The 12324-nt window shown below is 32.2% G+C and overlaps 1 protein-coding gene across 2 annotated transcripts in view; it reads left to right on the top strand.

Annotated features, from left to right (window-relative positions):
- LOC108904847 (multiple C2 and transmembrane domain-containing protein) overlaps window positions 1-12324 on the top strand; it is a 248046-nt gene that overhangs the window by 190621 nt on the left and 45101 nt on the right. For both annotated transcript variants that reach the window (XM_018707542.1, XM_018707541.1), the window contains exon 7: window positions 353-517. In XM_018707542.1, the coding sequence (XP_018563058.1) occupies window positions 353-517 (165 nt within the window). The remainder of the gene's footprint in view (window positions 1-352; window positions 518-12324) is intronic.

The following is a 12324-nucleotide window of genomic DNA, read 5'->3' as shown; positions in this document are numbered from 1 at the left end:
TATAACGAGCGTTCAAATAAAAACGTGGTCGAAGTTGGCTCTGACACATTGGACGTAGGGCGTAGCTTATAGCGACCAACTTAACCTCATTTCTCAACGAGCTGTATAGCAGCTGTCAGTTTCAATAACAATGCGGCGATACAGCGCTTTGACAGATGACGTTTAAGTTCATTTGCTATACGCTACGCCCTACGTCCAAATTTTCAGAACCAACTTGACCACGTTTTTATTTGAACGCTCGTTATAAAGAAATGTCCTTTACCCCCTACAGCCCTACTATTACTCTCTGCAAGTTTTACTTTTATCTGAGTAGCTATTTTGGAGTTATTTTGTACTTTACACTTTCTTATAGGATGACTTCATGGGAGCTGCAACCTTAGAGCTAACGTCCTTGGACTTATCAAGAGCACACGATATAGCCTTAGCGTTACAGGACCCTTCTAGACCGGAAACCTCACTTGGCGAAATACTTCTGTCTATTACCCTATACCCGAAAACCCAAGAAGATAAGGAACAGGTCAGTACAAAATTACATAGTTCTATTTCAGAGTACTGTGATTCTCTCAAAAAGTATTTAATTACAATTATGGACAAATATACAGAGCCTTCATAAATGTTTACAAGCTACGTAACCGCTCGCGCTTAGGCAACCAACCTCACAAGACGTACTGGTAATGATAATTCACTAAATATTGGCGCCACCAATATTAATGATTCGTTTACAATGAACAATGGCAAACCGTTCATCTACGCTCGAGACTGGTTGAATGTCATGAAAAATTACACCAATCACAGCCGGCAAAACAGAAAGTTGTATTTTAATGTAATCTTGATCTTATTGTCTTAATTTTACCGTAATTTATTTGCCAACATGAAGGAAATAAAATTACTGTTCCAAACAGAATTATTGGTTACGTGGACTGTAATCATTTATGTATATGTATGTCTGTATTTTTGGAGCCCTCCGAAAATGTAAAGCAGTTATTTTACCACAATTTAGAATAACTACAATTTAATTTAACTTTATTTCGTTAGATCAGATCCTGTACTAAGAACAAAAACTGTAAATACGTGTATGCCGAGAGGGAACACACTGGTTAAAAAGTGTATGTACATCTATCCTTTTGTTTTTAAATAAATTCCGAGATTGTAATTCCTTCTTATAGTATTGGAAATCCTCCAAATTTCAATACATCTTAGTAATTCCTTAGTATATCCACCTAAATCTCAAGAATTTCTTATTAAATCCTCCTAGATCCCAATAATCCTTCCCGACTAATTCACGATAAATCTTATACACTCCTTATATATTTTTACTTTCTAAATTTCTTCATGAAACTTGAAAAATACTATCCACAAAAAAGTTGCAGTAGTTTGTCCTGTCAGTTCTAACCTATTTCTAAATCATTTTAGAATGAATATTTACCTATCTTGTTGAAAATAAAATGGTTAGAAATCATTTTCCTTGTTCCTTTTCATTTCAGAGATATTTCTTCAAGTTTATTAAGATATTTTATTCGTATTTTTGAGCAAAGAATGTAGTGATAAAGTTTGAAAGGCGACGTACAGCTTTAACACTTTTATTTAGTCTTGCAAGAATAATTTAAAAATAAAGATTTGACAAATGAACGGGACAAAAATAACAATAATCCAAAAACTTAGAAAAATAGCATCTTTCTGAAATGAAAATAACAATGATCGGAAAAACAAAACTAGGTATAAAGAGAGTGTTTGATCAACATAATAACTAAATTACGTTTTTGTTTCTTCAGTTACAATTATAGATTTTTTTTCCAAATATTAGACTAAAATATCTATCTCATAGATTTTAACATTTTTTAGCACGAATTTGTACTTCCAGCAATTAGTTTTGAAAGTGTTTATTTATAAAATAAATCGTTTTTGAAACACATTGTGTACGGACTACAAATAACGTTTTACACGTTTTGTCAGTATGTAGCGAAATTTGTAAGTCAAAAGTATACAGTGTTTCTACGATTTAAGTGACACAGGCTTATAACTCAGGTGTTAATTGACGAATATTTTTCAAATTTTAACCACTTATGCAGATCAATGGGGTGGACATTTGAGGATCATTAAACTTACGTATATCCATAGGTGTGCGTTAGGGGAAATTAAAAGGGGGTCGATTTTTCGGTATTTTTTATTAGCGAATAAAATACGGAATTGCTGATGCCTTAGTCTTAATCAGTATCATCGAAAATATACCCATGTCAAGTTTCATCGAAATCGTATACTGGGTTGTACAGAAAATTCATTTAATACAAATGTAAATGATTTAGGTGACACAGGCCTATAAGTCGGGTGTTAATTGACGAATCCTTTTCAAATTTTAACCACTTATGCAGACCAATGGGGTGCACATTTGAGGATCATTAAACTTACATATATCCATAGGTGTGCGTTAGGGGAAATTAAAAGGGGATCGATTTTTCGGTATTTTTTATTAGCGAATAAAATACGGAAATGCTGATGCCTTAGTCTTAATCAGTATCATCGAAAATATACCCATGTCAAGTTTCATCCAAATCGTATACAGGGTTGTACAGAAAATTCATTTAATACAAATGTAAATAAGCTAATACAGACTGGATAACAAAAAAAAATAGGTATAACAAAACTCAGTTTATTTTCTTAGTTTCAATGTAGCCGCCATCTCTCCTTATACATTCTTCTGTTACCTTTCTTATATGACGATTTACTTTTCGCAGTTGTTCACAAGAAATGTTTCGGCATGCCTCTCTTATTCGTCGTTTTAAATCTTCCATGTTTTGTGGACGATTGGTGTAAACTTTATTTTTAACTGTACCCCAAAAATAAAAATCCATTGGTGTAAGATCAGGAGACCTGGCTGGCCAGTCCTGCAGCGGGCTACGAGGCCCTATCCACTTTAACGGAAAATTAGTATTCAGCCAGTTTCTAATTATTCGCGAACTATGTGCAGGAGCACCGTCTAACATAAAATATAAATTCTGTCTAGCATCTAGCGGCAGATTGTCCAAAACATCAGTAAATTCCGTTTCCAAAAGACGTAAAAAATTTTGGGCGTTTAAAGTTTCTATAAAAAAGGGTCCGATAATTCGATCATTAAAAATCGCGCACCAAACATTCACTTTATAAACATACTGATTCTTAGCATTCATTATCCACCTGGGATTGTCTCTTTCCCAATATCGAGAGTTCTGCGTCGATACAACACCATTTGTAGAAAAAGTAGCTTCATCGCTAAAAATTATTTTTTTCAAAAAATTTCTGTCGTTCAGAAATTCGCCTTGCACCCAGAAAGCATAGTCTAGCCTCCTTAAATTGTCTCCTTCTAAAAGAGTGTGTAAAATTTTTGGTTTAAAGGGCTTCAATTTATTCTTTTTTAGACATTTTCTTATGGTCTCTTTGTTTAAATTCAAATTCAATGCCGCATGTCGTATGCTTAGTCGTGGATTATTTCGGAAAGCATCTAAAATCCTATTTTCGTGTAAGTTTGCTCGTCGGTATTCTTTTGGTCTTACATGTGATACACTACCAGTCTGATTAAATATTTTATTAATTCGTGCTACTGTACTGTAACTTACTGTTCGATTGGGATGGCGGTGATTAAAAATTCTTGCAGCTTCACGCGATGTAACAGTTTCTCCAGAAATTCTTATTATTTCAATTTTGTCAGTAACAGATATAATTTCTGCCATCACTGATGTTTTTTCGCAATAAATTATTTTTAAACTCGGAATTTTAATAACAATCTTGTTGACGTGTTATGTCAAAATAACTAAAAATTATAAATGTCATTTCATTTAAACAAAATCATTTGACATGGATCTCTGGATTTTGCATTACTGTGTGAATACAATATGCAATGTTATTTTTTGTATTAAACGAATTTCCTGTACAACCCTGTATACGATTTGGATGAAACTTGCCGTGGGTATATTTTCGATGATACTGATTAAGACTAAGGCATCAGCATTTCCGTATTTTATTCGCTAATAAAAAATACCGAAAAATCGATCCCCTTTTAATTTCCCCTAACGCACACCTATGGATATATGTAAGTTTAATGATCCTCAAATGTGCACCCCATTGGTCTGCATAAGTGGTTAAAATTTGAAAAGGATTCGTCAATTAACACCCGAGTTATAGGCCTGTGTCACCTAAATCATTTACATTTGTATTAAATGAATTTTCTGTACAACCCAGTATACGATTTGGATGAAACTTGACATGGGTATATTTTCGATGATACTGATTAAGACTAAGGCATCAGCATTTCCGTATTTTATTCGCTAATAAAAAATACCGAAAAATCGACCCCCTTTTAATTTCCCCTAACGCACACCTATGGATATACGTAAGTTTAATGATCCTCAAATGTCCACCCCATTGATCTGCATAAGTGGTTAAAATTTGAAAAAGATTCGTCAATTAACACCTGAGTTGCCTGTGTCACCTAAATCGTAGCCACACTGTATATTTCAAAATGACGCAAACTGTCAAAATTATACAATGTATATTTTTACTCTAAAATTTCTAATGTTTAGCTCAAACTGTTGAAAGGCTAGGATGTGAAAATGTTAGAGTGATATTTGTCCACCCTCAGTCTGACAAGCCTATAAATAACGTTTCTATATCCCGACATATTTTTGGTAGATCCCAAGATATCCTAGAATTTGTATAGGAACCCCCGTACCTTTCCACAAGTGTTCTACCCTCAATTGGACTCATTTTTCTGAAAATGAAGACCCTGATCTTCCCTGATGATCTTGAAAATAGTAAGAATTACATTTTTTCATAAATTTATTTAAATGCTTTTCTTCTTCGGGACATAATTATGGGACATACTGTACATTTTCACGCTTCAGGAAGTGCATATAAATTGATGTTTATCCTATTGTGAACAATTTTTTATAAAATATATAATTGTTACAATTAAATGTAATGCGTAAAACATGGCACTGAACTATAGAGGTGCTAAACATGAATCTTATATAAAGTATTATTCTACATAAATTAAAATATAGAATTTTAAATTTTTTGGAAAATTTGTGAAATTTTCATTTCATTTTAAAATACCGTCAACTGAAATTACAGTAGAGATTGGAATAAGATTTTTTTCTCGGAAATGGTTGAGTTTAGGACCCATGTCATAAAGATTTTTGGTTTATTTTAATGTATTCTATAGTCTGTTAAAATTAAGGCAGTCTAACTTTTAACACCCTCTGTAGTTATAAGAGAACCTTGATCAAAATATGTTCGAAGCTACCTATTATAAAACTGCCGCTGTCACTGTGTAATCTGGTCTGTCGAAGAAGACAGACAATGTGGCGAAATTGAATTCAGGATATGAATGAAGGTATATGAGATTACGATTGTATTTTTAAAATTAATGTACGTTATATTTAGAAATTGTATCCACCAGTGCATCGGACGTTTTTCCTATATTTGATGTTAGAGTCACAAGTTACAGTTAATCTATCACACATTTTTTTTCGTTCATACAGCTTGCGTTTATTAGTGGAAGAATTTATCAACTGTTCTATGAATGAAAACACGAAAACCAGATAAAATGTTAGTGAATGGATGTGATGGGAGATGGGATAGAAGAATGAGGCGTAGAATTTATTTTATATTCAATCTCTTTCTATGAAGTTGTAAACCAAACTTGTATCGATTACAATAGTAGCTGTAGTAGATATTGGGGTCAACAGAAGGTATACATTTTGTGGTTTCTAATCTGTTTACTTCCATGGCTAGTCGAGTTGATACTATGAAATACTGAACACATTTATTTTGGTGGGGAACCATTCGAAGGTCATTATTTATAATACAGGGTGTCTCATAATTAGCTGCCAACCCTGAACAGGCGGATTCTATGATCAAAACTAAGTAAAAAAGTTCATATGAACATGGGTCCGGAAATGCTTCCTAAGGGCACAGGGACCCATTGAAGAGGGAGGAATGGAAATCATTTTTTTGCAATATCTCTCAATCGCGTTGTGATAAATGAATGAAATTTGGTATACACAGCTAAATTTTGATGAGCAATTTGATGGACTAATCCATTTATTTCCACAAGGTCCATTGGGGTGGGTACGGGGGGGCCCTTGGTACTTTGCGTGTGTAACTTTTTCATCTTTGACTTTTTAACAAATTGGACAGCAAATTCCGTTTTCCCGAACTGTTTTACGTTAAAAAGGTACTCTTGTTTCAAATCGTTATCTTTAACGGTTTCTGAGAAAATCGCTCTTGAATTAATCCCACTTTGGTCAATTTCATAGTAATTTAAACAAAAAAAATTTTTTTGTTTAAATTTAATCTAATTTTAATAAAAAAATAATAATAAAAAATTAAATTAAATAAAAATTAATCCTTTAAACGGAAAAGAGAGGAAAGGTAAATTATTATTATTTTTTTTTGTTTAAATTACTATGAAATTGACCAAAGTGGGATTAATTCAAGAGCGATTTTCTCAGAAACCGTTAAAGATAACGATTTGAAACAAGAGTACCTTTTTAACGTAAAACAGTTCGGGAAAACGGAATTTGCTGTCCAATTTGTTAAAAAGTCAAAGATGAAAAAGTTACACACGCAAAGTACCAAGGGCCCCCCCGTACCCACCCCAATGGACCTTGTGGAAATAAATGGATTAGTCCATCAAATTGCTCATCAAAATTTAGCTGTGTATACCAAATTTCATTCATTTATCACAACGCGATTGAGAGATATTGCAAAAAAAATGATTTCCATTCCTCCCTCTTCAATGGGTCCGTGTGCCCTTAGGAAGCAGTTCCGGACCCATGTTCATATGAACTATTTTAGTTAGTTTTGATCATAAAATCGGCCTGTTCAGGGTTGGCAGCTAATAATGAGACACCCTGTATACTATACTTGGGTGTACATTTTTTTTTGTGACCGTCTCATAAATCTACTACTTTACTATCTAATGACATAATATTTCTTTATGAAACTAAAAAAATGAAACAAAAAATTACCTATGACTTTTATTGGTTTGTTCCCGGTTGAAACCGACGAAGTTTCTAATGTCATTAAGGGTCTAAAGCGCTCTAACAGTTTAGATGTCCTAGACCTAAATAGCCGTATTGTTATGGAAACTTTTGACCTAATTGTGCAACCTTTTACCATTTTAATTAACTTAATGTTCACTAATGGCATATTTCCTGATATATTTAAATATAGTCGAGTTAATTCCATTTTTAAAAAAGGCGATCGACATATAATTGATAATTACCGCCCGATTTCGATTATATCTTAATTTGGTAAAATAATAGAAATAATTTTGAAAAATAGACTCTCCAGTTATTTTGAATCCAACTGTTTTTTGTTAAATAATCAGTATGGCTTCCGCCGTGGTAGATCTACCATACAGGCCTTACAGAAAACTGTTGAATACATAGTAATGGGACTAGAAAGCGGAGAACACGTATCTGTTACGTTGTGTGACTTGACAAAGGCATTGATTGTGTCTCCCACGACTTACTACTGCGGAAGCTAAGTTGCTATGGTGTTAGAGGTTACGCACTCAATCTGTTCTCAAGTTAACGGTGTTCCGCAGGGTTCTGTTTTGGGGCCCTTGCTTTTCGCGATATATCTTAATGACTTTTGTTTTGCGATCACACCTAATAAGTGTGTACTATTCGCAGATGATACCACCCTGATTAATATGAATAAAGATTCCTCATGTCTAACTGAAGATTCATCTAACATGCTATCTAAAGCCATAAATTGGTTTACATTTAACAATCTTAAAATTAATAGAGATAAATCCCAGAGTATAACGTTTACCACTACTCCAGGGCATGTAGAACTTAAATTTGTTAAAATCCTTGGTATTACAATTGATAATAAATTGACTTGGTCTGACCATGTTGAGTCCATGAATAAAAAGTTGTCTGGGGTAGTTTTTTTGTTAAGGCAACTGAGAGAGGTGATTAGCACTGATACTTTAAGATCAGTTTATTTTTCCCTCTTTAATTCAATCTTGTCTTATGGTATTGTGCTATGGGGAGGCTGCTCTAGCGCTTTAAAAACTTTTAGAATCCAAAAAAAAAGCCATTCGTATTCTGTCCAACGTAGGTTATAGAGATCACTGTCGCCAACTTTTTGTGAACCTTGCAATTATGCCCTTGCCATCGCTATTTGTTTATAACTGTTTATTGGATATTCATAAAAATATTGCCAGTTACACGGTTCAGTCGGATATACATAATTACTGTACCCGTTCTTCTGAATTCTTGCGGCTACCTAGATATCGCTTAGCATTGACTGCGAGAAATTCTTTAAATTTAAACATGTACAATATCCTCCCAACACATGTAAAATCACTATGTTATGTCAAATTTAAGTTGTGTGTAATGAATTATTTGCTGTCTAAATGTTTTTATTCCGTTCGTGACTTTATGGATAGTGTTCATGACTTTTAGTTGTCTTTTACTCTAACGTGTATTACGTTGTAAAGCAAATTTTATTGTTAGATGTATGTGTATTTCTATATTGTCTAGTGCTTTAGTTCTATTTTTTTTAAATTGTTGTTTTTATTGTGTTCCTTGACTAGCTACTATAATATGTTATGTATTAATGTAGATCAATAAATTCTATTCTATTCTATTCTATTCTATTCTATTCTATTCTATTAAAAGGAAAATCATGTATATCTAATTTCAAATGGAATTTGTTACGGTTTTGAAATATATAAATACATAATTCATATATGTACACACAACGTTCTGTTAAAATGTTTAGATCTTTAAAAATATTTTTACAGCTACTAAACCTTTTTAAAAGTTTTTTCCATATTTATGTAAGGAATTTTGATTAAACCAATTTTACTTGATACGTTTTCACACTGAATTTTTAAATGATTATATAATTTATGTGAGGTTAAAATCGATGACATCTGCAAAAATTGTAAAATGTGTATTAGATACTGACTTATGTAGATGATTTGTATATGTATAATAGAAACAATATCGGTCCCAATACTGAACCTCGTGGAACTGTAATGTCTACTCTCAAAAGGCTATACTTATTACTATTATCATTGCATTTGAGGTTTACATATTGATTCCGATCTTTTAAAAATGAACCAATTCATGTCAGAGCAGCTCCGTCAATTCGATAACACAACAATTTATTGAGTAATTTATCGTGATCAACGCAGTCAAATGCCCTGCATAGATCACAAGAAACCCCAATGGGACATTCACCCACGTCGATCATAACAGTGAGATGATAAAATGAATGTATAGTTGTCATAGTAGATCTTTTATAGCAAAAACCATGTTGATTACTTGAAATTATTTATGAAGTATTAATAAATATTTCAAATCGATCCAAAAAACTATATTCAAACATTTTAGAAAAAACTGTAGGTATAGTTACAGAGCAATAGTTCATTAAATTCGATGGATCGTTCTTTTTTAGTAAAGGGACAACTTTCCCAATGGAAATATACCAGTGCAAAACGACAGGTTTACCAAGTATGTAAACGGTTGAGCTATTTATTTTAAAATATTTCTTATAACAAAGGCTGATATGACGTCATAACCTAGTAAAAACTTGTTTTTTAATTTTTTCATTATTAGTTCATATAATTCATTTCCTCTGAATGGTGTGAGAAGAAACTTTATATTTCCTGGAATTATTTTGTCTGTATTATAATTGTTGTGACTTTGTACTACGTTTAAAGAGGAAGAATATAATATTTTTATTTAATGGAACATGTATACATACATTTGTATGGGTACAATTCCTTATTTATATGTATAATATAATATACTAATTTTACTGTGCGGTACTGACTATCACAAGTAATTAAATACCTATTATCTGAATGTCATTTAGTGACGGAAATCTACATAATTAAATTATACCAAACTGCATCAAAGCGCGTCAATGATATACTAATGTAATTGTTTGATAAACTTGACCATTGATTACAACACAACGTAAGTAGGCTGGCCTTCTAATGATTTGCCGTATGCTTACTTTTCATTTCTTAGGAAAGTCAGTAGCGCCTCTTTAAAACTAATTTAATGATGTGAATCATTGCCATATCAAAACTGGTTCTATTTTAATTTTATCTAAAATCAGAATACTTCAACAAAAATAACAGTTATGAGCCCCATATTCTTTAAATAGTGTTTTCCGCAAGACAAATAATTTCAAACATTTAATAACTGAATAATCTAAAGCTTATCAAATAATAGGAATGTTATGTCATGCCACCTGAGTATTTTCAAAGACGCCGCAGTAAAACGAATAAACAGGTGCAAAAAACGATCAAACCATCAAGGTTTTAGGTACTGAAATCTACGAAAATACCAACATTTTTATATATAACTCCACATGTAAATATTCTTATAACATTTACTTGCTTAGTCCTACATATAAAATTGTTTACTTTTATTTATAAATACGTGAAAATAATTCTTAAAATGTGGGGTTAGGATAACAGAAAACACATGTTCTACAAACGCTTTTTTTTAGTTAATATTTTATTTGGGCAAATTTAAATGGTAACAATGAATAAACAAAACATCAAGGATTTTATTTTTGTGCTTACTTTTGTTCTACACGTTTTACTTTTCAAGATTTCAGTACCTACCTAAAAATGCCAGAAATTTCACCATTTCTCGGCCAGGGATATGGCCACCTTAATGGTTATTACAGTTAAGTTTCTTTATGCTAAATTGCAAGATATGGATGTAGACGACATGTGGTTTCAACAAGACGGTGCCACATGCCATATAACTCATTTCCGGGTCGTGTAATTTCTCGTTTTGGTAATCAGAATTGGTCGCCTAGATCATGCTATTTAACGTCGCTGAACCTTTTTCTTTGGGATTTTTTGAAGTCTAAAGTTTATGTGAACAAGCCCACGCCTTGAAGGATTGAGCGCTGTAGTAATTCCGCATCCTTGTGCTGACTTAAGATGGTAATATTTTCATAAAATTATGGTTTCTTTAACAAGAAATTAACTTGTACATTTTACGGTACATTTTAAACATATCTGTGTCAGAGTAGATCTTTAATTCAACGAGAAATAAATAAAATATAAAGATGCACAGAGTGTCAAGTTTGAAAAAGTGAAGTTAGGTAGCGTACAGACCAAATGAGACACTTTGTATGATTGAAAATAATTTTAAAATGTGAACAAATGAATTTGGTGCAACTATTATTGTTAGGCTAGGTTAGATTAAACATTTCATCATTTATGAGTATTTTTTTTTAAACAGAAGGTTTCAGCTGTATTAATTTTATAATTTTTTTTCAAAATGGAGAACTCTATCATAACATCACACTTTTTCAGAATAACAACTTAATTTTAGTAATTAGGTATGTATTTTGTTTATAATATATACAGGGTGATTTACAAATGGTGACCAAAAATGAAACCTCGTAGTCTTCGATATTCGAATATAATGCTTTTTAAAATTACATAGTGGGCTGCGATAGCAACTTTGACATTCTGAGCAGTTAGAAGAAAGAATAAATAATGATTCAAGCAACAATAAATTTGGAACAAATTACATTTTCGTTATAGTTCTTCCGAAGTCAGTTGAACATGCATAAAAAAACGAGCAATCAAATTTGATGAGTTTCATGGGCGCCCTTAAAACAGTATTCCGCTAAAAGTAGAAAATTATAATAATTTTTGTATAATGTGTAGAAAATTTCTATTATATGTTCATTTGACCAACAACATATTTTAATTATTTATGTCATCAATTTTATTATATTGATGGCAAATTTCGTTTTGTTCCATTTCAGAAGGTCTCCAAAATGCCATGTTGTAATAATATTAGTAAACCAAATATCCCTCTTATTTTTCCCTTTCGCAATTGTAATATGAATGATTAATAGAAGGGTGCCTATAATAAATTAAAATTACCTGAATCACACCAAATTCCGCATTCCCGCACTGCACTGCTAGACGATTAGTCGACAACTGAATTTTGACAACGCAATGGACCAGAGAAACAGTGCGCATTGCTCTTTGCCCGCACGCTCATTCTTCAACTGAGCGTATACATTTCTACCACCGGCACTTTTTGTGAAAACTGAAAACTATAATTTTCCACTAAATAAAATATCTTCGTTTGTACTCGCAAGAGTTTATAAAATAAATACAAAAAAATATATTTTGTACCTAAATATGTCTGATTTCAGCTTAAAAAAATTTCACCCAAATTGAATATTATGAGGTAGGGTCAGTGGGTAGTGCACCAGAAATACTTTTTTAAACATTTTATTTCAATGGACAAATTATAATCAATTCGAATGTCGGAAGAA

The sequence above is a fragment of the Anoplophora glabripennis genome, unplaced genomic scaffold, assembly GCF_000390285.2.
Source record: "Anoplophora glabripennis isolate ALB-LARVAE unplaced genomic scaffold, Agla_2.0 scaffold104, whole genome shotgun sequence".
NCBI lineage: Eukaryota > Metazoa > Arthropoda > Insecta > Coleoptera > Cerambycidae > Anoplophora > Anoplophora glabripennis.
The sequence above is the reverse complement of the archived record's forward strand: the minus strand, read 5'-3'. Positions and strand labels throughout refer to the sequence as shown.